Here is a 26,858-nt window from a genome sequence, read left to right on the forward strand (position 1 = left end):
TTTGGACACTGTGGAAGCTCATGGAGCGAGGTGGCCATTGTGGCACTGAAGAACTTCATGACACCAAATATCAATAGGGACACAACAGGGCATCATGGAACCCAGGAACCACTATTGGCAGTGCAGAAACTCCTGGAACCAGGGGTTGTTGTGACACTGCAGAACCAACACAGCTGCTGCACCTTGTCCCCTGCCCTGCACAGCTCCTTGGGAGGCACGGCAGGAGCAGCACCCTGGGAGCCTCGGGAATGCCCCTCTGGGATCCATGGCACACCCTCCCAGGGGCTGGAATTCCAGTTCCCAGCCAGGAAAAGATGTTCCTGCCCTTGAAGGCAAAGCTCATATGGAAGAGCCAAAAGCCAAGTGGAGCAAGATCTTAAAGTGACATTTCACTGCCAGCCATCATAACTTCACCCATGGTTGTTGTAGCTTGTGGATTGGGAATTAAATCATGGCAGGGCCATTGGTGGGGGCTGCCCTGGGTCAAGGGAGGCAATGAGAGAGAAACAGAGCAGGCAATGGAAGGCAGGAGAGAAAGGAGGTGTTTTGGTTTGGAAACACAGGTGTCTGCTAAGAAAGGCATGGGCCTCCCCTGAAATGGAAAAATGAAGACTCTTTCTTTAAGAATTGTTATAAATTTGAAATTAAGGGCAGCTGTCAGGTAAAAATATGGAAGCAGGAATAACAGTTTTTTACTAGGGAAAAAAAATAAAAGAAACAATGAAGTGAACTAAAACAACACTGACAGGGTCAGAATACAACCTGACACTCTGTTGGACAGGGTGTTGGCTGCAGTCCAATTGGAATTGTAGCTGCAGCCCTCCAGGAGTGTCAGGTGTGGTTCTGTTGGAGAAGTGATCCTGTAGAAAAGGGAGTCTTCTTCTGAAGAGGCAGTGGAAGAGGCAGCTGTTCCTCTGAGAAATCCAGCCCAGAAAAAGCTGTGTTGGTGGGCCAGAATCTCAAGACTAGATGCAGGTAGGAATGCTTGGCTCCTCCCTCTGGGCGGGGCATCTCACAATGGGATGTTACAGTTCTTATCAGTCATGCAGTGACATTCAATAGCCCATTATCAGCAGATGTCTCCCCTGAGGGAGGATTGATTGTGGAAGAGATAAGGAAAAACTGCCCACTTAACACAGGACAACTGCCATACAGATGGCAAATAGAACACATCTTGCTTTTCAGTCTGGGGCAGGAGGACACAAACAAAATCAGCTGAGAAGGCGGCACTCTGAAAAGAAAACCAGAACTGACAGAAAATGAATGGGACAGAAATCAATAGTTCTGGAAGTTTCATTTGCTATCAAAATAAATCACACCCACTCAGCCCCGCACAATCTCGATCCCACAACCTCAAATTTGGATCTCACTTCTCCTGATCTCCTTGCAACCCCATATCAACCTGGAGGCTGTGGAATTGAGTAATTTTGGCATGGGACTGAGGTGGGAAACAGCCATTTTGAGGTGGGATTCACCTATTTTGGGGTAAGATTTTGGGGTTTCGAGTGGGATTGAGTCATTTTGAGGTGAGAGACAAATCCACCTTGGCTTTTGGAGTGCAAAGATATGGAAAATACTACCAGATATCCCCCAAGAACCAACAGATCCTCCAGAATATGTTCCCAAAGGATAAATTCCACCTCAAATACCTCTAAAATGGTGGGACTTTTAACATCTCTGGTCAATACTATTTTTAGTCATTTTTCAGGTGTTTTTAAGTGATAAAGACAAATCAGAAGAAAATTAGGGCCAAACCAAAACCAGAGACCCCTTGAGCATCCTCTGGGCACTGAACAAAACAAACTCAGCAGATATTAAACTTAACCCTACAGATAATGCCTTGAGGAAGATTTGCTCTTTCCGCAAGTCTCTTGTGATTGAAATGCAAACAAATCCCAAACATTAATAAACCAAAAACAGAAGCAATTCTATGGCAATTCCAAATTTTATCAGTTCAAGCACAGCTCCAGCTCAGATGCTGGCAGGTTCCAAAAAAAGAAACACAGAAATTTGTCCCAATACAGATTATTAAAAGGAAGTTAAAGGTCAGTGTAGCTGTCACAAAGGTGACAGGGACCAAGAAAATAATGCTTCTTCTCCAAGACTGTGAATTCAGGAGATATTTGTAAAATAACTTGAGCTGGGCTTCTTGTAGGACTTTAGTAGCCTTGTGTTCCTCACCAGGTCATGAATGATCCATGTCAGCCTCACTGGTGTCATCTGCTCCCTTTCTTTCAGTGATTTTAACAAACTTAAGAGAGAGATGGAAAGAAAGAGAAAAGGGGAGAGAGCAAAGGAGTGACAGGGACAGAGATCTCCCCTGGGACAGGGCAAGTGTGACATTGTCCCCTGTGTGCGTGGCCTCCCCAGGGTGGGGGTTTTACACCTGAGCCAGTTTGGGTAAGGGGGGTGGTGTTCACCCCCCACCCCGAGCAGGGATTGCCTCACTGTTTCAGGTTACAATGTCAGATGTAACCAAAAGTGTTTTCAGTCCCCATCTCCATAAACTGTTATCAACAGGTGGGGCAGTGTTCTTTATCTCTTCCATGGCTCAGCCCTGATAACGCCCTCCAGGGGCCATCTTCTCTTAATGGGCCACTGAGTGTCAGTGCAGGACTGATAAAATTACATCATCCCATTGTGGGATGCTCCGCCCAGGGGAGGAACCAAGCATTCCTACCTGGATATAATCTCACCATTTGCAACATTGCGAACACCTTGCCTACTGCATTCCCAGAGGAGAAGAGCTCCATAACCACCACTGGATCTTCAGAGGAAGACCAGACCCTTCTACAGGATCACCGCTTTGACAAAATCACGTTCATCACTCCAGCCGGACTGCAGCCACCATTTCATCAGACTACTGCCACCACCCTGAACAACGGGTTGTCAGTTTATATCCTGACTCTGTCAGATTAAGCCAGTGTTTCTGTATCATTGTCTTCATTTTAATTTTATTATTCAATTATTATGGCTTAGACTCTCCCCCTGGTTTGCTTTGAAGCCAGTACAAAACTCACTGTGCTCATCCCTTGTTTTCCTCCCAAAACAAGATTTCCCGTACCCAAACATTCGCCAGATGGAGGAGAAGGTTACAAGGAAGAGGAAGATGCCCTGGGACACCGAGGCAGGTGAGGAGAAAGTCAGTGCCCCTTTCTCCCTCTCTTCTGCTCCATCTCCCAGCCCAGCACAGCTCCCGGCTGCAGGACAGCCCCGCTGCCGGTGCCCTCCTGCCAGGGGTGCACTGGGGGGATCTCCTTGCCCTTCCCTCTGGCACGGAGGCAAATCCCATCCTCTCCTTGTCCTTCCTACCCCAGAGAAGGAGCTGCGGATGGAGACCAGGAAAGACAAATCCCTGCAGCAGAACCTCATGGAAGAAGCCATTTTGAGCAACTCCATAGTGCAGGAATCCAACAGGGAGGAAAATCCCTGGAGATCTTACAGGAGGACGGGCTGCAAGCCCAGTGCAGGATGCTCTGAGGAGGAAAGACCCACTCTGGGCCAGGAAGGTGGGCAGAGCTTCAGCCAGAGCTCGGAGCTGGTGGTCCCTGAGCAGCTTCCTGATGGGGAGAAGCCCTACAAGTGCTTGGAGTGTGGGAAGAGCTTCAGGCAGAGCAACAATCTGAAACGACACCTGATGATCCACACCGTGGAATGGGCCTACGAGTGTGGGGAGTGTGGGAAGGGATTCAGCTGCAACTCCCACCTTGTCAGGTACTTACACATCCACACTGGGGAGAGGCCCTACAAGTGTGGGGAATGTGGGAAGGGCTTCAGCTGGAGCTCCCACCTGATCATCCACCAACGCATCCACACTGGGGAGAGGCCCTACAAGTGTCCCAAGTGTCATAAGAGTTTTCAGACCAGCTCCAATCTCCTTGTACACCATCGGATTAACACAGAGGAGAGGCCCTTCGGCTGCCCTGACTGCAGGAAGGGCTTCAAGCACAACTCCCACCTCATCAGGCACCAGCGCATCCACACCGGGGAGAGGCCCTACATGTGCCCCACTTGTGGGAAGATATTTCAAAGCAGCTCAAATCTCCTCCTGCATGAGCAGATTCACATGGAGGAGAGGCATTTCCTCTGCCCCAACTCTGGCAAGGGCTTCAAGCACAAGTGCAACCTTGTCAGCCACCAGCGCATCCACACTGGGGAGAAGCCCTACGAGTGTCCCCAGTGTGGAAAGAGCTTCACCCAGAGATCTCACTTGACCAAACACCAACAGAGCCACCAGTAAGGGAGGCCCTGAAAATGCCCCAGCTGCAGGAAGAGCTTTGTGCACTGCTCCAGCTTCATCCCCCATTGGAGGACCCTGTTGGGAAGAGCCCTGGTGATCCATGTTCCCTGTGATCCATGCTGGGAAGACACCTGTGCCTTTTCCTGCCCCTGCCAATGACCTGATATGGGATTGAAGGACATGAGGGTCTGGCCATGGCCCTGTCACTACATTCACTCCCACCTCAGGTCATTGCCAGGGTCTGGAAAGGGACTCTCTCTCTCTCTTTCCCTGAGGAGAAGGGTGTCCTTTCCATGCAGGAGGAAATACGTGGCCAGGAAGATGCAATTGATGGTGATGTAGTTTTCCCTGTAACTAGTTTTTCTTATCCCTTCTGTTGTCAATATTTTTTCTGTTTCTGTTTGTTCCTTATCTTTTTGCTGTTCCCAGTAAATTGTTCTTATCCCAGCGAGGGATCTTTCCCTTTTTTCCTTCAATGGAAGGTGGGAGGGCAATGAGTGCTAGTAGGGTTTTAGCGGGAGCAGGAAATAGAGACATGCCATTCCTGAACCCCGGCCTGTGGAAACTGAGCATCCCAGCTGGTGCCAGCCCTGGTGGCCATGGCAGCAGCCTTGGGAGCGCGTCCCTGGCTGGGGCTGAGGGAACCTCTTCACTCTGGTGCCCAGGGACAGGAGTGGAGGGAGCGGCTGCAGCTGAGTCGGGGCAGGCTGAGGTTGGATCTCAGGAAAAGGTTTTTGCCCAGAGGCTGCTGGGGCACTGCCCAGGCTCCCCAGGGAAGGGTCACAGCTCCAGGGCTCTCTGAGCTCCAGCAGCGTTTGGACAGCGCTGCCAGGCCCAGGCTGGCAGTGTTGGGGTGTCCTGTGCAGGGCCAGCAGTTGGACTCGAGGATCCTGATGGGTCCCTCCCAGCTCAGCCAATTCTGTGGTTCTGGGATCCATGAGCCTGGGGATGGGAGTGCCAATGGTTGCCATGGAAACAGATTCTGGCTCCAGGCCTGAGCTGGTGTCCATGGCAACCACCCCTGGCATGGGGTCTCCATGGAGCTGCCCAGGGACTGACCATAGCAACAGGGGCTGGGGATGGTTGCCATGGGAACTGACCATAGCAACTGGGACTGGGGATGGTTGCCATGGAAACTGACCATAGCAATGGCCATATTGGGATTTCACCTCCAATGTTGACTGCTGTGAAAGACTGGAGGAGATTGTTGGCTGGAAACATTTCATGTGTGAGGGAGGAAGGGGCAGGTCCAGCCTTGCCCTGCCCTGGAACCCCAGCCCTGCCCTGCCCTGCCCCAATCCCCCCAGAGCCTCTATCCCAGCCCAGCAGTGTCTGCCAGTCCCTGGCACAGCACAGGCAATGCTCCACAGCCACCTCTGGAGCCCCAGCCCAGCTCCTGAGTGACCAAATGACCCCAAGTCCCACCTGGGGGAAGGCCCAGGAAGACCAAGGGGTATTTAAGGCTGACCACAAGGCAAGCACACATCTTGACCCTACCTCCTCTTGGAATTTCCATCTGGACATTGCTGAAATCCAGGAGTTGGTAGCTGAGTGTGTGCTTCTCTGTATCTTATTGTTCTCTCTTTTTGTATCTACCTCTTCTATTTCTGTACTCTTGCCAATATTGATTAACTTAAAATTGAACAGGCTCGGAGTTTGTGAAGTTGAATGGGCCAAGTCAATGCTTTGAGAAGTTTTTTTTGTTGATTGAATGCCATATTAAAACATTTGCCAAAGTTTCACTGATTTTCTAAATTTCCCAGTAAAGGCTGCTTTGTTGCTTAGAGCTCCTGAGAAACTCTTGATAGTATTGCTCTAGTGCATCCAACTCAGAGTGTTGCAGATGATAGATAGATATGATTGTTCATAAATAATACAGCTAGGATGAGAAAAGTTCTCCCAGCTAGCCGGATGTCACTTCTGTCCTTGGATGAATCCTGGAGTGAAATGGACTGTTCCATCTCACCCCCCAGAAGATGTGTGGCTCATCCCACACCTCTGTACCTGCCCCTAAAACATCAGCATCTGTAACCCCATTGGCCCATGCCTTATCCCAGCCCACCTAGGAGCCCCTGAAAAGGGGGCTCCGAGAAGCCATGCGGCCACTTGGAACCTTTTCCCGCTCTTGGAACCTCTCCCCTCTCTTAGAACTTCCTCCCCTCTTAGAACCTCTCCCTCCCCCCCTGGGGCTTCCCCTCTCCTAAACCCTCCTTTTGTCTCTCCACTCCCCCACCCTCTTAAACCCGGCCACATGCTACGCCTGAGAGCACGAGGCTCGGACCTTCCTACACCCCCAATAAACCTTTTTCCCCAAGAGCAACCTTCAGAGATCTCTGCCTCCCTCCACCCACACCGTGCTGGAGTGTGGTCATCCCGCATTTAGGTCCCTGGGCTATTTGTTTATTGAGTTGAAAAGACTAAAGTGGTTTCAGTGGTATAATATACACATCGCTTGTCAGGTTGAGATCAAAGCAGCTTTAGCTATAAGAGAATAGAAGATGTCTGCACTTGGCAAACTCTTATTTTTCCTCCACGTATGCTGTACATTCATCAAAGAGCGTCTTCACAAGAGATACTTTCAGCTGTCACCCACTCCTAAAACTATTGCAGCTGCCTTCCTTTCTTCCTCAAAAAGATAGAATGGGGCTTTTTTCAGCCCCAGCCATCCTTCTCACTGTGCAGAGATAGGGACTGTGCAGTGCCATACAAGTTCCTCAGCCTGGGGACAGGTGCTCATTCTCTCCTGCCTCCAATGGTGTGAGTAACAAACTTGCAAGCAGGAGACACTAACAGAAGCAGGTGTCTCTCACTTTTTTTTCTTTTTCTCTCTTTTTTTTTGTTGTCACTTTCCAGTATTCTGTGAGCAGTAAAAATCCTTAAATATTTGCAGGGGAAACTAAATTTTTTGTTCTTGTTTTTGCTTGACTAAAAATCTGGGGGTTTGCCAAGATACAGATCAAACCAACAGCAATCACTGTCAGTGGGATTTTTTTCCATGTTGAAAAAGTTTAACAATTAAATTCCATCATTTACTCTGACATGTTGAGATATCAGTCACTATTGCATGGGCCAAGCACTTATTCTGGATTATATCTCCCAGTTATATAACCAAGTATTCCTTCAGTACAATGGTCTTTTTGCCAAAAGATTTGATGTTCCATAGAAGATGCAATTACTGTACAGAGTTTGTGCATAAAAACAAAAATCCTCAATCTCTGACATATGTATAGAGCTGACAAAGGAAAGAAATTCAGTATCAGAGCTGGGTAAAATGGCTCATGGTTCAAGTGGTTGTTTGTAATGCTTTTAATAAAAAAATCCTCTGCTGTTGTTTTTAAATACATGTAGTCAAATCTGGAAAGTTGAGCATAAGAACATAATGTAGCCACAGTAGGATAATGGACTGAAAAAAATAACCACTGAAAAGACTGAATAAAAAATAAACATTCCCCACTTTGTCCCGCAATTTTTCTGGAATTGTTTAAAGCTAAAAACTACAAAACCGAAATTTACAGAGCTATTTTTTCTGAAGTGTGGACTATACAGTAGTGATAATGAAAATGAGAACAAAGCTCCTGGGATGGTTGTGCTACTTTGCCCTGCCAGATACAGAAACATTTCTATACTTTAAGTATTTTATGTTGCTTTAAATTTTATTTCATTTCTAGGGAACAACAGTACCTCAGGTCATTTTGATGTCAGATTGTATTTCACATCATTTCTGTATGAGGTGCATTTCTTTTCTTTGGATACTTCAGGAAAACATTATGAGGAGCCTGAAAATTGATTATATGAGCTGTGGTCAGGATGCAGCCTTACAGAAAAATCATGAGCACTAAACTTTCCTTGCCAGCAACAATTAAAATACGTAAACCAGCATTTTAAAGAGTTTGAGTTGAATGGTGATGACTTTAAATGCTTTTTAAAGATGGTGACAAAAGTACTTATGGGTATTTTCCCCTATACTCATACAATTCTGTGTCTTTAATGCACTGTAATCATAATAAATATTTCCAGAACTGAAGAAACAGAGCCTGAGAGCTTGTCCATCCTAGGAGTTTCTATCGTTCTCATAAATTTTTCTCTACAATTATCTCTTCTCTTGGAAACACTGTGACATAACCATGCTGCCATAATAAGCATAAACAGTAGAAATCAAATTCAGAGCTACACAACTTATTTTACAAGGAGAACAGATAATGAAATGGTAAGTAGTGTCAATATACATTAATGGAAAAAATTGCCTAAGCCCTGCATGGCTCTGAAAGAGCAAGCTTTCCAGTTATTTTCGAATATTCTGATCCACATGGAAAATGCAGAGAAGTCCTATTTTGCAGGGCTGATTTGCTTCCTATGTGAGCCATAGCAAGGTCAGAATCCTTGGAAGGACACTGCTTCTTACCTCAAGATTTCTGTGAGCTTCTGCCTTGCTTCTGGCTTGGAAGACCTTGAAAGGCAAAAAAAAGAAGAGGAAACAAGTGCACTTTTAACCAGGGGTGACTCAAGAGATTAAATCGCTGCCCACTGGCCATGCTTCACAGAGCACAAAGCGAAGATTGACTGCTCATGACAACATTTGAACATTTTGTCATTGCTGTGAATCCTCCTGGGTGTACCTTGCTCCTTAGACTGAAGGCACTGTCATTGAGCAAGCTGGAGGTTAAAGCAGCCTTTTTATTTTGGATAGTAATTAACTAATACTTGGGGACTGAGAGGATTTGGATTGAAGTACTTATTACAGCCTATTTCTGCCTTGGTGGAAGGAGGTGAGAAGTACAGAGTACCTGAAGAAAGGAAGAATTGAGATATGCCAAAGAACCAAAAATCTTGATTGGCCACCTAGAGCAAATCTCTGTGGGCTTTAGGAAACTGTGGGGTGGCTGCTCTCACCTGCTTCATGACTGGCCTTTCTTTTCCTGCATATTATTTTCATTTCTACTGTTTGTAGTGTTTTTTCTTGCACTTTGCTCCTTACTATGAATTAGTATGCTGTTCAAAGCTAAATATCAGCCAAATTGATAAAGATAGGTTACTTATATCTTCTCAGGATTTAAATGCCACAGAAAAAAGTTGGGGGACTTGAGCAGATCAAGCAATGTTTTACCCTGCAGCCCCATGTAAGTGACTAACTGCTTTAATGGCAGGTACATTGACAGCTTTAGTTTGGATATGGAGGGAAAATAGATTGTTTTTTGGAAGACACTGCTACTTTACTCAAATTTGCTGCACTACAGCTCAAGGGTTAGAGCACACCTAGACAGTGTGACCATGCTGTAACTATCACTGTGTTCATTTGTAGTTTTTTACTCAGAAGTTGAAGCTTCTTCTTCTTCCTTTAATTAGCTGCATCTATCAGGACCTGTTTTGTTTTCTGCTATAAATGGTGGGTCAAATAAAAAGAAGGACAGATTTCAGGCAATTTGAGAAATTTTTCTCCTTTTATTATTTCTTCACACATATATATGTAGATATTGCTGAAGGGCAGCTATTACTGAAGGGTAGCTCAATCTTTTAGGACTAAATTGTTCCCTAGGAGTTGTAAAAGTGACTGTGTAAAGAAAACTTTAGCAATCTCTCTAAAGATTGCTAAAAAAGTTCAGGAGTACTCTGCTGCAAAATTTCAGGCATTTCAGGGCATTTTCACTTCAAACTTCAAGCATTTCTATGGAAATGCTCAAGAGACAGCATACTTAATATATCCAACATCTCTGTTTGCAAAGAGTCTATTTCAGATAGAGGTATAGGAAGGACATTCTCAAAGATACAGAGGGTTACGTACAAAGAATGACACATTTCAGGCAATTTGAGAAACTTAACTTCTTTTATTAGTTTCTCAAACATAGATATTCAAGTATTATTTAAAAGCAGACAAGCAACTGGGGGAATTCTCTAAACTAAGGGTAATTCTCTAAACTAAGGGTTTAAACTAATCTAGTCTAAACTCTATTTCTCTACACTAAGGGTAGTTTTGCAAAATAGTTATATACTGCCAACACTAAAGGGCCTCTGGAATGAATGCTAAGAAACAAGTCTAATTAAAACTACAACTCACTAAATAACTACATTAAGTCCCTAATAGGCTAGGTTGTTGTCTTTGAGGTATTCCAAGCAACCTCCATCAGCTTCACTGTTCTTCTGCGAGGATGTGCAGGTGGAGCCAGTTTCTGCCTCCTTGACTTAGGCAACAGCACTATTGCAAATGGAAGGTGAAGGGCAAGGCCACTCACGGAAGTGTCTGCACAACGAAACCATGTGCTGCACCATCTTCCTTTCACAGGAGCAGGAAAGCAGCTTCAGGATTGCCACGGACAAATACAACAATCACAAAGAGTCGACGTCGCAGCAATCGGCTGTGAACTTCTCCATCAGAGCTTTGTGCAGGGAATTCTTCTCAGTGTTGGAGAGCATCATCCAGAGGCGAAAGTGCAGCTGAGCATAAGCCTCCATTGCCTTTCTGTGGGCATCCGGATCTCGGGCCAGGTACTCAAAGAGGTTGAGTGGCTCAACCTTTTGCATTGCTGGCGGCAAGCTGATCTCTGCAGGAAGCTTCTCGTTGCCGAGAACAAAATGGTCCAGGTGTTTCCATTTCAGGCAGAGCTGCATGTATGCCATGATGTCCCACAGCCGCAGTGGAAATTCCTTCCTGCGCCAGTAGACCGGTGGTAAGATGTTTAACACATGCATGACCAGAGTCTTCCAGTTAGAGGTGGAAAAACCTGTGCCGCTCAACATGCATGTGAAGAGCTGCAGGTATTTCAGGTGCAACCTCTTACATGGTATCTGCCTGGCAATGTGCTGGAAGAATTTTGCCTCCGCCACAGCGAATGTCTCAGGCCATGCTGCTCTTGTGAGGATGTTGGCCTTGGCGGGCTGACTGCTCACAAGGTTACCGGAGTTGCCTTTCTGGGCCTCTAAGGGCTGGTTGGCCACAAAGATGTCAGAGTCCCCTTGGCGCACCCCAAAAAGCATCTCCACCGACAGGGTCCTCTTGCCTCTGCTCAGCTGGAATTGGCAGGACCGGCTGCAGGGCTGAAACAACAAGTGCCATGAGTATGACTGAGGCACATGCAGCCACGAGCATCTCACCATCTGGAAGAACCAGCGGGAGGTTTTCTCCACATCCAGGTAGGAGCCGGTGCAGAGTGTCTCCAGGAGGCTGCGCTGCTGCTTCCGCCGCAGCTCCTCCTGCGAGTGGTGCAGGAGGCACAACAGCTTCTCGCCCAGCTGCTCGCTCTCACACGTGCACACCAGCTCCACACGGACGCTGAAGGTCCTTGCTGCCGTCTGCCCTGCACTGCTTGGCTCTAGGTGGAAGGTGTGCCCTGGCGGGATTCAGTGGGACCAGCACACGGTACACCCCATCCCACTCATGGGGGCTCCAGCCCTCAAAGGCACTGCCCACCCCGATGGCTACTCGAGGCACCGGATCAAAGCTATTGCTCATGCTGTACACAAAGACACGTGTGAAGCTCTCCATCAGCTCAGCTGTCACTGAGGAGCCTCTCTCCAGGTCCTCCACAGGCCACTCTATACCATCCACTAAAAGGATGTCCTTCTCATTCCCAGCATCTTGGGTGTCTTCTCTGTTTTCAATTCCACCACTGGCATTTTCTTCCCTGCCACCATCACTGCCACCTTTTTCACTGGCAGCCACATTACCTTGTTCCTCTTCTTGTCTATCATTATTCTTGTTTCCCTCCACATTCACATCAGCCTGTTATTCATCCTTGTTTCTGTCATTGCCATCTTCTGCTATCACATCCTTATTTACTTCCTCAGGTGCAGGAAAACCACTATGGGCAATTTCATTCCCACATTGATTGCTATCTTCCTGCCCAGTCCAGTCTTTACTTCTTTGGTCATTGGCACATCTGCTTTCCTGCACCTTCACATCCATGTATTCTTCTGTTCCATCTACATTGTCTTCACCTTCATTTACATCAGTGTTTTTGCCTGCCTTTATAGTAACACTATTGTTTTTTTCTTCATTTCCTTCTCCTTCTTCCTTTCCAGTGTCCTTGTCTTGGTCCACCTGTACATCCTTGGTTTTTTCTTCATTTGCCTCTCTAGATCTTCTTTATTTCCAGCAACATTGCCAGGTTCTTCTTCATTTCCTTCAGTGGTAGTGTCTCCTGGCATATCCCCATCACTCTGTCCTTCTTTCTTTAAGTGATAGCCATTGTCGACATCGCTGTCTTCCTTCACATCATAATTGCCACTGTTGACATCGCTGTCCTCCTTCATCTTCACATCATAATTGTCTTCAGTGGCATCATCCTTGTTGCCATCATCTGCAGCCACAGGACTGCCTTCTCTGTCATCTTCAGTGCCGCTGTTTTCTGCCTCCAGAGTCATATCTCTGTCTTCTTCACCTTCCTCTGGATCAGCGGTGTCTTCTTCCTGTTCAGTTATTCTCTCATCTCCCAAGGTCTTGCGGGAGCTCTGGTCCTTGCTGCTGCTGCTGGCCTCACAGCTCCTTCTCCTGCAGCCCAGCCACAGGCCCAAGAGGAGCAGGATGCCAGCAAGAACCCAGAATGGCCACTGCTGCAGGGCACCAAAGAGCATGGCTCCCCAGCCCTCATCCTGCTGCTGCAGGGGCCCCTGCTCCAGCTCCTGCATCAGCCGGGCCATCTCACGGTCCAGCAGCTCCTGACGCTCCCGCATTCTCTGGTGCGTGGCCTCATCCAGCCCATCCCCAGCTGGCTGGGGGTACTGGATCAGGCTTTGCACAAGCACAAACAGCAGTGACAGTAAAGCCATGGTCTGCAGGAGGACACACAGGAGGGGCTCAGTGGGGCCGGAATGGAGACAGTGAGGGGCAGGAGCGGCAGGGATGTGGTGGCAGGAAGGAAAGGTCCCCCGGCAGCTGGCAAGGCTGCACCGCTGCCCCACGCGCCCCACGCCCCCAGCAAGGCGCTGCGCCCGGCGCTGGGCCCTGGAGACCGGGCAGCCCCGGGGACCGGCGCTCCTGTCCCAGCCCTCCTCCAGCCCCCTCTCCCCTCTGCTGTGTACTCACCGCTTGCCGAGGCTCTACTGGGGCAGCGGCACTGGCCTGGGGCCTTTTATAGTTGCCCCCATTGTGACACGGCCCCTGTGCTGTCACAGAGTCCAGAGCGCATCACAGGCCAGCCCCGCCCGCCGTCCCAGCCCGGTCATGGAACTCATCATGGCCCCGATGCAGAGAAGAAAGGAACTGAAGTCTTTTTTTGTGTTTCAGGCTCTCTTATGTAGTTTGTCTCACAGCCACACAGCACTCCCCCTACCCCAGACTGGATGTGAGACTTCAAAAGGTGATGCATGTCATCTGCATCCTGTTCTGTTCAGCGCTTGAGACAAAACACCTCAACACCTCTTTCTGCTGCTGCTGGAAGGGGCAGATGAGATGGCTTGAGCTATGCTTGTAGGAAGCTACCAAAACAGTAATAGCCTCTTCAGCTGCACACTCACTAGGCAGAGGAATTTACCTCAAGGCACATGTTGGACCTGAAGGCACATCTGGAAGTGAAAAAGCATCTTGAGAAAAAATATCTGCATTTAGTCTCAGAGGAAGAATTTGAGCCACCTCAGAGCATTTCTGTTTTGTTCTATAATTTTGGGGTTGGCGGCTTTTTTTTTTTTTCTTTTTTTTGAGGGCATAATAATTGTAATAAACACTACCAAATGTGAATTTCCCCTCTCCCTTCTTTGATGGAAGACAAGTAATGAAAAAGTGGCAATTGCTCTTTCTCTGCATCTTACTCCAACATTTGCTGTTATTAAAATTTGTATCTTCTTTTCACTAGTCCATCAGTTTGAGGTGATGTCTGCAAATGAATAATAATTTTTCTTACCACTGTATCCTCAGCTTTAAGAGGATTCTCTCCCTTTCATATTCAGATCTTTCATTTTCTGCTTTATGCATCCTTTAAAGACCAGAAGCCTTTTCCCTCTGCTTTTTAATTTACTTAGGAAAAGCACATTAATTAAACAGTTACATTTGGTTGGTTGAAGGTTGCCCATGATATTTATTTAGCTGGAGGTTTATCTGGCTGTCAGAATAACTCACTGGAGAGATCACAATTTTATAACAATGCTGGTCAACCAATGTGACCTTCAACAGGACCACCTGTGGTGAACCTTGTGAGCCCGCCTGTGGCACTCATCCCTGCCTTTTCTGGCATGATTTTATATGCTACTGCACCTCAGGCACACAGTATGTAACTTCTGTCAAGCCTTCAAGACACTAGAAGTGTCATTCTGGAAATGCTGATAAATATAAAAGATACGACTCAGAGATAGCCATGTTACCTCTTCTTCTAAGGTTTCCAGGCCTGTAAACGAGGGGGGACAGGAACAACCAGACAATCAATTTATGGAACACTGAAAAGGTCAAGATATTGTAATATGCTGTATTGCACTGAATCTATGGGATATTAAAATTCAGATGGTTCATTCCTAGAAAATATTTGCAGTTGCACAAATAGAGAAGCACAGATTTCCACCATGGTGGCAATTACACAAACAAATGGATCTACTCCAATTACAGTTCGAGACAAACATCCTTGTGTGAGCTTCTTTGGAGCTTTTATATTTGGAGTACTGAGTTGTTCCACTCAAGCAGAGGAACTTAACCTGATACCAGGGATGGAAGGCTTCTTCCCTTCTTCTTTCTCATAAACAAAATGATGAGAAAACATTAACAGTCAGATCAACCTCTGCTAACCTTTTAACTTCAGCTGTTGATATGATTAAGTCAGGAGCCTCTGTTAGACTATTTTTACCTCTTATTTTCTTTCTCTCCTTTCTGATCCTTAATTTGCACTTGACATTTCAATTGATTTGTTGGGCTAAGGAATTTTGCCACTATTAGCTTTACTTTGACAAACCTCTCTTATTTTAACATAGAGGGTCCCAGAAATTTAGCTAGGAGCCATTTTGACATAAGGGAAAGATCAGGTTTCTGGTCTATGTGACCCTGTACATTTTACAGGCTTTTGAGGAAAAACTCCTTTTCTACAGGATGCAATTTCTAAACCTCTGGACATTGCTAGTCTAATCGATCCTAAGTGGTGCCAAACATTTTTTAAATCCTTATCAAAATCTGGACCTGCAGCTCAACTGAGGCTGCAGCAGGAACACATGGAGCAGAAAGGGTATTATATGTATCTCGCAGAAAATCGTCTTCTCAGTACATCCCTCCTCTCAGTGCTTGCTTATATTAAGCACTGAAAGTCACAGTTCTCTATACACAGCAGAACCTGACTATTTAGAAAGGAAATAATTTAGCCAGCTAACCCAGACAGAGAATTGAGGCATTACTTCAGGAGAAATGAGGAAGGTGATGTCTGTCATTAGTCTTCAGTTACAAGAAGAAATAAATCCTGTCCCAAATTAAAGCAAGAGTTGCAGACCTCTTGCATTGCGACTACAAACAAAGTTGAAAGAGTATTCTGGCAAGAGCTTCTGAATTTAAATACAGAAATGACACAGGTCACGTGAGAACCAAAGAATGGAAACATTAATAAAGGAAGCAAAACCCTGTCCCTGTCACTCCAAGATGTCTTCTGATATCCATGGCAGAATGGTGAATTTGACAGAAACATTTATGTCTGCCAGGCAGATATCCAGTTATAGGAAAAATTTCTGTTTGTCTATGAAAACGCAGTTTTCAGTAAAAAAGATGAAAACTAATTTTGAATGTATATAAACAATACAAAATCATTCTTCAGGATATCTTTATGTATCAGGAGGCACATCTTTTATAACACTTTTATTCCTATATTTGTGAATAACTGTTTTGCAGAGCTATTTTAACTCAAATAATTAAGCTTTCCTTCTGTTTTATGTTTAAAAGTTTGGGCGTTGGGGTTTTTTGGCATTTGGAAGCAAGTCAACTGGAGAGCATTTTCTGTGCCATCTGAGGTCAAAAGTAACAGCATGGAGTCAGAGAAGGCCATTCAGCAGGCAATTTGTATGCTCAGTTGGGTATCCCTTCTGTAGAATGCAGCTGGTATAAAGTATACAGGGTCTGGGGCTACAGAAACAGCAGAAATTAAGAAAGTGAATTTTCTAGGAAAGCTTGAAGTATAGAAAACTTTGAGCATGCTGTTAAAGAAGTTGTGAGTTTGGTTCAGGGGACTGCAGAGTTGATCCCTTCTTCAGTCATATTTCAATTGTTAATACAAGAGGAAATAGATCTTTTGATCACTTTTTCCTGTTAACAATCTGTTTTTAAACACTTCTTATAGATTGTTTTGCACTCATAGTATGATAAAAAACACAATTCTTGAAAAATTCAGCTACATGTGAAAATTAGATTTGGAAAAAATGGTGCTTCTTTACAAGTGTTGAAGTAGTTCTCTCTTCTTTGAGTAACTCCAGCTTTAGAGCAGGTATTTGAAAGTTACTAGTGAATCATACCTATGTCCTTCACCATTCTAAACAGACATCTGCACTTTGAGCCACTTTGGAAGCCTCAGCTGTTATGTGCAGTGCCTTCTCCATAAATAGCCAAAAGTTAGGGTGCTGGAGACTCCATCTTCACTGAGAAAATCCATTCTAAAACTTGCTGAAACTATTACTATCTAATCCCCAGCTTCTAAAGGTGTTTCTTTTTATCCCCATTCATTCTTTGTACCCAGCCTGAGCTCTGGGGGTGCCAGGGGTTCTGGAGGTCCCATTTGTATTCCTAAAGCTGCCATAACCCCCTGGAGGAACTCTCCTGCAAAATTAGTTCTGCTCTCTGAGTCTATGGCTTCCACAGTCCCTTTTATTGGAATGATGTCTTTTAGAAATGCCTTAGTAAGTGATCCAGTGGTTGCTGAGCAGTCAGAATTGCTTTTGCCCCCCTGTTAGGTGAGATGGTGTCACCAGAAGATATTGAAGCCTTCCTGCTCAGGGCATTTCAGTGCCAGGCTCTTACAAGCACACACAGCTGTGCCGGTTGAGCTGACCATGGGGGTAACCTGCGCTTTGTCTGATTCCCTTTCCTCAATAACAGCGTGTCTTGGAACTCTTTTCCCTTCTGCTGCCCTTGAAGAGCCATCCAGAAACACATTTTCTGCCTCAGGCCAGGCAATGTCTCCTGAATCTCCCCCAGGCTGGGTCTGGAGCTGTGTCACTTGAATGCAGTGCTGGGTTTCTTCCCAGCCCCTCTGTGGGATGTTCAAACAGGAGGCTGGGTTAAACCCTTCCCCTGTCCTCAGTTCTGAATCCTCCTGTGCCACTGAACAAGTTTCACACTGTAATAACCGAGCACTGCTCATCCATTGCGAGGCTCTTTTGCTTATCAAAGCTTGAACTTGATGGCAGACTGGAACAGTTGGAGATCCTGTTGTCATCAGGTTTTGGTCCTGGGTCCCCGCTGAAGCTGTGGCTGCACAATTCTGCAGGCAATGAGGCCACTCTGGCCACTGGGTGAAACATTTTGGCCCAAGAATTCCTTTGGCATGGCCCTGTTTAACATTCACCTACAATTCCAATTTCTTTTCTGAGTCTGGAAGAGCCAGAGCTGAGGCATCAATATTTTTGGTTGTTCATTTTCTCAAGTTTTGCTCTCTTTCTCCTGTCTATACCACAGCATGGAGGCTGTCTGAGGTTAAAAAGTCCTACAGTGTTCTGGCTGGAACAGAGAATCCTCAATCCAGGCTGTGTAATTCCCTATTTATCCTCAAAATTGTCTCAGCTCCTTTTTGGTACTGGGAAATGTTACTTCTGAGATTGCCCAGTGCCTCTCTGGGTCAATTCACCAGGAATCTTCAGTCCCAGTATTTCCCAAATATTTAACCTTTTTCTCCACCATTTACCATTTGTTTTTTTTTTTTCCCCAACACTCAAAAGATATTTTTAGCTAGGAAATTCAGCCATTTCACTGGGGCTTTGTCTAGCACTTGTTCTTGTCCTCCTCATTGGAGCCATCTGATTCCCTGACTGGCAGGATAGGAGTGCTGTAGGGAGACATCCCTGGCTCTCAAAGCACTGCCTTTAGCAGGCTCCATACCAGGCTGTGAGCCCTTCCTTCCCTCCCCTGGAATAGGGTGTTGCTTTTAGACACCACTTGTCCTGGTTGCTTCCAAGTAATTTGGAGAGGCTCCACATCAAATTTTCCCCCTGGGGCTGCCCACACCTCTGGGTTCCCTTCAGCACAGGCCTTGCCAGACATTTGACACAAAGGTACAGCAGCAATAGCCTCTGTATCACCTTTTACAATATTACAATGCCACCATCAAATTCATTCCTAGTCAATTACAATCAGAGTAGGAAGAAAAAGAAATTAGTTTATTTCAAACCTACCCCCCACAGCTCCTAACAGTGATTGAACAAGTGATACCAGATCAACTTTCCCATTTATTCCCTTAACAATGAAAACATTCCTTTACAATTTTCCCCCCTTAGGTGTAAGATTCCGAGTGGATGGAGAGGCCCCTGTGTCCATCAGGAGAGGTCTCCTCTGGATGCAGACCCAGCCTGAATGTTCTCCAGGGCTCCAGTGTGGTGGGTCCCCGGTGGGATGGGAGCTCAGAGAGCCCTGCCAATCCATGTCCATGCAGGGGTGGACTTGCTCCTGCTGAGGGTGCTGCTGTCTGTGCTTGCAGTGTCCTTGTGGGCTGCAGCTGGAGCCCTGACTCCTTCCCAGGGGCTGTTTGGGTGGGCTCTGCCCTGGCCAGGAGGGCAATGCCTCTGCCAGGTGCTTGTGGCCGACCCCGTCATGCCCTGGGTGCTGGGGCCCCCTTGGGCCCTGGGGTTGATCCCTCAGGGCTGTGGGAACTCTGCCATGGCCTTTGCCTTCAGCTTGGCCTTTTGCTCATCCCTTCTTGCCTTCAGCTGCTGTGCCTTTGTGCCCAAGTGCTGCAGGGCTTCTTGTGCCACTGCTGCAGCCCCGGTCACTGCCCGTGGGTGCTCATCCTCTGAGAGCTGCTGAGCTTTCTGCAAAACCTTTCCTTTCTGCAGGGACCCAAAGCAAATCCTGAACAGCAAATCCTGATCCTTCATGTGCACTCTGCATTTCCCAGCTGTTCCTTTGTGTTCCCCGTTGTGCTCAGGGTCCCTGCCCAGCCCGTGTGGCAGAGCCGGTGCCTGTCCTGCCGCAGTGTCCAAAGGCGGCCCCCCCGGCGGGCAGGGCCGGCAGCTCCCCGGGGCCGGGCAGCGGCCGGGGCGTCCCGCAGCCTCCTGGGGGCCGGGGGCCACTGCCGGCCCTGCCCGGGGCTGGTGGGGTCAGGCAGCGCCCGGCGCTGAGCCCCGGCTGCCCCACAGCCCCGGCCCGGCCCCGCAGCTCCCCACAGGCCCCAGCCCGTGCTCCCGGTGCCGCACCTCTGCGCCCGGTGCTGCCGCTGCCAGCGCAGAGAAACCCCTGGCATCCTGACCTCCTGCTTTTCCTCTCCTGGAAACTGGGAATTCAAAATATTAGCTGGCAAATTGTGAGGTTAAGACTCTGTGGAAAAACATCCCTATCCAGAGTATTTTTCTCTTCCTCCTCTTTGCTATCATCCTTTTTCTTACCACATCGATTCCTCCTGCTGCTTCTTGCCTGAACCATATTGCTGCACACTCCCCTTCACCTGATTCCTTCCCAGCACACCAACTCCATCCATCCCCTGTTGTCCAAATCCCTTCTCCACTTCTTCTGCATTCTCCCAAGGGACCCTTCAGAGACATTTTGGGATCATCATCCCTTTGGCCAGGACCCCTCCCTGGCTTTCCCTTTTCTCCCCTCCATGGTTGCCCTGCCATGTTCACTCCCCGAGGATCCCAGGGCACTCACTGATGAGATTTTCAGTGCTCTCTCCCTGCTGACTCTTCCCAGACCCCCTGATGTGTCACTCGTCTGTCTCCTGGTCACTCCCGGGTCCCCAATCAATCCCCGGTGCTGCCGCCAGCCAAGGGAGCCGATCACCCAAAGTGGGTGAGGCACCTTCAGCTGCACTCCCTGCCCGCCGCCCCGGACAGTGGAAGGAATTCCGGATGGGCCCCAAGGTGTGTGGAAAAATTGACATCACCAGAGGATTCAGTCCACAAAGCAGACAGAGAATCCTGTAAAATAATTTAATTCCTAAAAATGGGAAAGAGTAGGGGACAGTCCTCATGGGATCTCTCCAATTGTTGGAGCACACAGCCTCCTTTTCATCCTATTTCTCCTGGCCACATCTCCCTCTGCTTTCCCCATTGGCTGAAGTACTTGAGAGGTACAGACTTCCCAATCCACTTATTACATACCCACCTTGATATACTCCATGCTTTCATATAGCAAACGATATTCATGGCTCTGTTAAGTCTTGTTCTTCTGGAAGCTCATGAATAGAGCAGGACCTTGGCTGAGCAGCAGTCTCTATCATCAATTAGTAACATTTTCTGAAACCGATGTCTTCTCCTGTCACTTCCTAACATAAAATTCCCTGGCCCTATCTCCGAGCAGACTCACAGCATCTGTTTGTAAAGACACTTTCCTGTGGTTCCTTCCATGGGGTCCCCCGTTTGTGGGACATCCCCCCTGGAGCAGGGTGTCCCCTCTGTGCTGCAGCCCCAGGGCTCGGGCCGAGCTCAGCCAATCAGAGCCCGCGGCGCTGATGACTCACCAGTTGCCAGGCAGACTCGCAGCTCCCCGCGTTCCCCACCTGGACCCACCTGCGCCCCCCCTCGGCCCCATGGCCCCGCGAGGGGAATTTGGGGAGGTGGGAGTGGGGCAGCGCCAAGGCCGGGCCCCCCCGCGCTGTCCTGGCGGGAGCGGCTGCAGTGGGGACCGAGTGCGGGCGGGAGCGGCCGAGAGCCCAGAGCTGCCCCAGCCCGACCTGCCCCAGCTCCATCCCTGCCCCTGCGCTGGGATGCTGTGGGGCTGGGGGGAAGAGGGAGCCGGCAGTGGGTGCTGGGCCTGGGGGCAGGAGGAGAAGGGAAGGAGAAGCAAGCTTGAGGAATGAGATGGTGAAACGATGGACGTGGCAGGAGAAGGAGGAATAGCAGGAGGAAGAGGAGTGTGAGGAAGAGTAGGGACACAAGAGGAGGAGCAGAAAGAGGAAGCAGCAGAAGGTTCCGCCCCTCCCTGTGTCTGCAGCCTCCCCCCAGCCCCAGGAGTGCTGCTCCCCCCACATGCAGCAGGTGATTGTGGAGGGGGATCCATGATTTTCACAGGGTGAATCTTGGTGTTTCTGAGCTTTCTTGGGCTAAATGTTGGTGCTTTGGTTTTATGTGGCAGCTGAATCTTTATGTTTTGGAGGAGGTTTTTGCTGAGCTGTGATGTTTGGGGAGGTTTTGTTTTGTGTCTTAAAGTTTGTGGGATTCTTGGGCTGAATCTTGGTGTTTTGGAGGTTCTTACAGACACAAGATTCCCAATGACTTCCTGAGATGAACTTGGGCAAGGAGGAACCTCCAGTCCAAGGTGCTCTCCTCTTGTTTTTCCCTCAAACCAGGATTTTTCATTGCCAGGGCGTGGCTGGATGGAGGAGGAGGAAAAGCCCCGGAGATGCTGCAGGACGAGGAGCTGCAAACCCAGCCCAGGGAGCTGCGGGGAGGAAAGAGCCCCCCTGAGCCAGGAAGGCGGGCGGAGATCCAGGCGGAGCTCGGAGCTGGTGGAGAAGCCTCATGGCAGGGAGAAGCCCCACAAGTGCTTGGAATGTGGGAAAGGTTTCAGCCGGAGCTGCACCCTGATCCGGCACGAGAGGATCCACACTGGGGAGAGGCCCTACGAGTGTGGGGAGTGTGGGAAGAGTGTCAGAGACAGCTCGGACCTGCTCCGGCACATGGTGATCCACACTGGGGAACGGCCCTTTGAGTGCTTGGAATGTGGGAAGAGCTTTGGGTGGAGCTCAGACCTGAGAAAACACCAGCGCATCCACACTGGGGAAAGGCCCTACGAGTGTTCCCAGTGTGGGAAGAGGTTTCGGACCAGCTCCGATGTCCTCAGACATGAGCGGAGTCACACAGAGGAGAGGCCCTACCGCTGCCCCGACTGCGGGAAGGGCTTCAAGCAAAACTCCAGCCTCACCGTGCACCGGCGCATCCACACTGGGGAGAGGCCCTACAAGTGTGGGAAGTGTGGGAAGGGCTTTTCACAGATCTCAAACTTGACCCAACACCAAAGGAGGCGCCACTAAGGGAAGCCCTGTGAGTGCCATGAGTGAGGGAAGAGAGTGAGGGAAGAGCTTGGTGTGCTGCTGCAGCTCCATCCCCCATGGGAGGATCCGGGCTGGATGATCCCCAGTGACCCCCGTGGGGCAGAGCCCTGGTGCCCCCGTATGGGGATAAAACAGAGAGTAAAGCAATGGAGCTGATAAGGGGGCCTGATACCTGAGGCCTGACTGAGCAGAAACTGTGGGAGACACAGACACAGTTTAAGTCTCCCTGGGCAAGAAGTGGCCAAGCAACATGGTGTGAGACTTTGTGATAAAATAAATGTTCCCAGGTTACTGGATGTCACCAAGAATGTGTAACCAATGGGAAATTGTTACCAAAAACAGAGCCCTCTATAAGCCCCATACAAGTCAATCCCTGTATAAACACCTGGTACACTCAATAAAATTGGCTTTGCTCTAAACTCGTATGTCCCCGTCTCTCCATGGTGGATAACCCTGTTGTGGGTGATCCCCGTTGGGTGGGGGAAGGTGCTGGAGGGATTTCTTTCCCTTCTCCTGGTGCTGCCGTGGTTTGGTTGGTAATAAATTCCCTCCCTGTGCCCAGGCCGGGTCTGTTGTCCCCGTGCCGGTGCTCGGGGCGGGATCTCTCCCGTTCCTTCTCTGCACTGCCGGGCCTCTCCTCAGCCAATGAGAGAACGCGGTGGAGAAGAGTCAGCCAATCAGCGAGAGCGGGGCTGATGACTCACCAGTTGCCGGGCAGACCCGCAGCAGGCAGTGTTCCCCACCTGGACCCGCCCTCCCTGCCCAGGGCCGGCCCCGCCGTGGGGTCCCCCCAAGTCCCTCCCCAGTGCCCCCATGAACTGGGCTGGGTTTAACTGGGAAGCTTTACTGGGAACACTGGGAGCAGGCGGGCAGGGGCAGAGTGACAGCAGGGCTGGGGGGACACAGGACGCCCCCAAAATCAGCGTAGGGATGGAGCGGTGGTCCCGGCCAGGCCCGAGGTCACAGGGAGAGGCTGCGGCCGCCGGCGGCTCAGGAGCTCTGTGGGCAGAGAAAAGGGGGTGACACGGGGCTGGGGACCCCGGCGAGCACCCACACTCTGGGGGAGGGGGGACACGACCCCTGGGACCCCCCTTTCTTGCGCAGGTATAGTCGATCCCCAGTGCCAGGAAGACGAAGCCCAACTCGGAGTCCCCAGTTCTTGTCATCATCTTGCTGCTCCTTAATCACAGCTGAGATATGAGCCTGCATTGGGCCATTAATCATACTCTCATAATTCCTAAGTATGTTGGCAACAGAACCCACTGTCTCTCAGTGAGCGTCAGCATTGATTGTTGCAATGAAGGTGGTGTATTGAGATGGCCCAAGATTTGCCAGACTCCACAGCATTTGTCCCGTACACCTGACCTTGTCGGGGTCATTATTGTGTCGTCCATCCCTCCCAAAGAGTACCTCCAATACTGCCACTTCCCTCAGCTGTTGGATCCCTTCCTCGAGGGTCTTCCAGCGCATTCTATGATGGTGCTCTTGCATTCTCTCTCTGTGGACAAACCTCTCCCTGACACTCATTAAGAGCCGCTCCCAGAGAGAAAGGGACCCTGGTTCCCTTACAAAAACCTGATTTATACCCGAGTCCTGGGTCAAGGGTCCCAAGTTCCTTGCCTCACCACCGTCCAGCTGCACGCCTGTACCCATAAGATCCCAAACCCGGAGTAGCCAGGTAGCATAAGCCTCATGCCCTCGTCGCACAATGTCTTTATGCAGATTGCGAAGACTTTCGTACGTCAGGGACTCGGTGATGATAGCAATCTCTGGCTCCCCTGTGGGTTGTGAGGTTCCTCCATTCCTGTCCCTATCTGCAGGGTGCTCTGCTTTCACCTTAGACTTCCTTGTTTCTACCGGGGCAACTGCTGCTGACCGTGACTGCCTTTGTGGTTCAGCTGGAACCTGGACAGTTGTAACATCTGTGGGTTCCACAGCTGTGCTATTAGACTGTCCCTCCTCAAGGCAAAGGGCCGGTTTCTCACCAGCTGGGGAAATGCACTCCTTCAGCATCTCTCGTATCTCCTTAACCAGAACCCTCACCCAATCTGGGCGGTTCATTTCTGAGGTCGGCTGTGGGGCAGGGTCAGGCTCTGGAGCAGCAGCATCTCGAGTCTGTGGTGTAGCTGTGAGGGTAGTTATCCAGGTTAATCTTCCCTTATCTCTGAATGCTAAATATAACAGGACTATCAGCAACACCACCCATTGTATGGTATCATTAGCACTTAGAAAGGATCTTAACCCTTTGAGAACTGGTGGAGCAGACCCAAAAAGATGGTTAAAAGGTTGGGAGAAAGTTTGCCCAGGTGCTATTTCCTCGCAGTAGGTACCGTTATTAAAGTAACCCCAAAAACATACAGTTAATGTGTGATAGCTATGAATCCATGTACCTGCCTTCCAGAGGAAATTAAAGATCCATTAATTCCTTACCTAATTAACCCAGAAGCCAAACTTGATAACAGACACAGTAGCCTTAGTTATAGGACCCATTTTTAGATAAGGGTCTGCAAATGGGAAAAGTATAGCTACGATCACATACCACCCAAACCAAGATAAACTAGACCACATGGTGATGCTTAAGATGTTTCTACACACAACAAAAAACCAAATTACTTAAGAACTGTTAATCCTTTTTCCCTCTCAATGCCCTCGAGCCCCACATTGATGCGCCAAAATCTGTCTTGGTTTGACAAGACAGGAGTCTGTGAAGGAGGGCAAAAGCCTCCTGTGCAATGGAGAAGGTAAACCCCCCTCCCTCCGAATTACCAGGATTTTTAAATTAAAAGGCTCTCAGGCAAAGATATGGGAATGGGAGTAACAATTCTTTACTAGGAGAAAACTAGATAACAATTTAAAAAGGCAAATGCAATTGGTACAAACAAAAACTAGTGATAAAGTCCACGACCTGACACCCTGAGGAGTCGGGGTGCTGGTAGCAGTCCAGTTGGAATGACAGCTGCTCCTCTTGCAGTGGCTGATGAATTGCAGCTGCAGTGGTGATCTTTAGAAGGGTATAGTTTTCCTCTGAAGATCTGGTGGCAGTCAGGTCGGTCTTCCTCTGCGCCGGGGCCGCCTCTGAGCTCCGCCGCCGCCGCCTCACTGCGCTCCAGCCGCTTCTCCAGGAATCCCGCCGAAGTAGCTGCTTCTCTGGCAATCCCCCAAAGAGAGAGCTGCTCTGTCCCCAAAAAGGTACCACTTTATACCATAAAAGAGTGCTTGGCTTCCCCCTCTGGGTGGAACATCTCACAATGGGATGGTGTTACATTTACCAGCCCTGCAGTGAGTCAGTCAATGGTGTATAAACAAACCATTACCTCTACGAGGAAAACCATTGTCTTTGGGAGAGATAACAAACCTGCCCCAACCTTCAACAGCTGGCAAATAGAATACAAGCTTATCTTACAAACCAGGACACACAGCTCAAGTCTGCAGAGTGTACACCTTCAAGAGAAAACATGCCACCACCCAAAAATAAGCTTGTTCAATAACTTCTGAAATGAAATCAATCTGGGATGACCCCAAATGAGTTTTTGCAGCTTGCTCAAGAAGTAGCTCAGCCCTTCTCTGAACAGTTCTCTCTCCCACCTGCCTTTTACTACCCAACTGCTCCCTCTTTTCCCCCAGTGAGTTCCCAGCCTATTCCAGTCTCCATCACACTCTTGCCTTCCCTGGTGCCCCTCACCATGAGGAAGGCTGAGCCCCAGGCATAGGGACTCATCCTGTCACTGGCTGAGGAGCAGCAATGTCTCAGAGGTCTGGTGGGATTTTAGTGTCATTCAGAGCTGCTCTCCAGCCCCCAGCTCTCCTCACTGCTGAGTTCCCGCTCCCTTTTCCTCGTCCTTGCAGCAGGATGAGCTCTGTGAATCCCCTGGAGCCTCCCCACTCTTCCCAGCCCACGCACCCACCTCAGTTAGGCTGAAGCTGCAGCTTCTCTGTCCCCTCTGGCACACCAGTGCAGTCCCCTGTGCAGGGAGCCCCAGCCCCAGAGCACAGCATTCAGCAGTGCAGTCGGGGCTGGAGCAGCTGCCCTGCAGCCCTGCCTTGGCTCTTTGTGGCAGGGAATGCTCCCTGTTTGCAGCTGTCCCTGCAGGATGGCCCCAGGGCAGAGCCCAGCCGGGCTCCCACTGCAGCCCCTGAAGCTTGGGGCAGACAGTGGTCCCAGAGCTGAGGTTCACGGGGAGCTCCCGGAGCTGTGCCTCGCACTCTGTTGCCGTGTCACCGTGCAGGCTGGCTTGTACGGGGTGAATGTACCAGCCCTGCTTTGACTGACAGGGGCCGGGCCCATCACATCTCTCCCAAGGCTGCAGGCATTGCCCAGGCCAAAATCTGAAGGGGCACAGAGATCAGAGCAGTGAAATCATCCAGACTGGGTTTTCAAAGGCCCTTTAGAAGGAAGGGCTTGAGAATAAATGTGCTCTGTTTGCCTCACGAACATCGAGGTGAGTGGTCTCTTTGGCTCCAACCCACTTTCCTCCCCGAGCCAACGTTACCCACTCCCTCACACGTCCCCCCCGTGCCTTCCCACTGCCTTGTCC

The 26,858-nt window shown here is 49.1% G+C and overlaps 2 protein-coding genes and 1 pseudogene across 2 annotated transcripts; 1 reads left to right on the forward strand and 2 right to left on the reverse strand.

The window, feature by feature from the left end:
• Nucleotides 1-2,640: 2,640 nt before the first annotated feature.
• On the forward strand, nucleotides 2,641-4,344 carry LOC146767159 (uncharacterized). The gene has a single exon (XM_085581111.1). The coding sequence runs from the start codon at nucleotides 3,080-3,082 to the stop codon at nucleotides 4,238-4,240; it is 1,161 nt and encodes a 386-aa protein (XP_085437237.1). The 5' UTR covers nucleotides 2,641-3,079; the 3' UTR covers nucleotides 4,241-4,344.
• A 1,367-nt stretch (nucleotides 4,345-5,711) lies between these two features.
• LOC144246406 (inositol 1,4,5-trisphosphate receptor-interacting protein-like 1) lies at nucleotides 5,712-11,733 on the reverse strand (annotated as a pseudogene).
• A 21-nt stretch (nucleotides 11,734-11,754) lies between these two features.
• On the reverse strand, nucleotides 11,755-13,100 carry LOC146767160 (uncharacterized). The gene has a single exon (XM_085581132.1). The coding sequence runs from the start codon at nucleotides 12,998-13,000 to the stop codon at nucleotides 12,200-12,202; it is 801 nt and encodes a 266-aa protein (XP_085437258.1). The 5' UTR covers nucleotides 13,001-13,100; the 3' UTR covers nucleotides 11,755-12,199.
• Between the last annotated feature and the right edge of the window lie 13,758 nt (nucleotides 13,101-26,858).

The sequence above is a fragment of the Lonchura striata genome, chromosome 5, assembly GCF_050655825.1.
Source record: "Lonchura striata isolate lonStrDom1 chromosome 5, ASM5065582v1, whole genome shotgun sequence".
Lineage (NCBI taxonomy): Eukaryota > Metazoa > Chordata > Aves > Passeriformes > Estrildidae > Lonchura > Lonchura striata.

Bases quoted from the DNA above. Each gene is read 5' to 3' on its own strand.
- LOC146767159 (XM_085581111.1), top strand. From the start codon at position 3,080: ATGGAGGAGAAGGTTACAAGGAAGAGGAAGATGCCCTGGGACACCGAG.
- LOC146767160 (XM_085581132.1), bottom strand. From the start codon at position 13,000: ATGGCTTTACTGTCACTGCTGTTTGTGCTTGTGCAAAGCCTGATCCAG.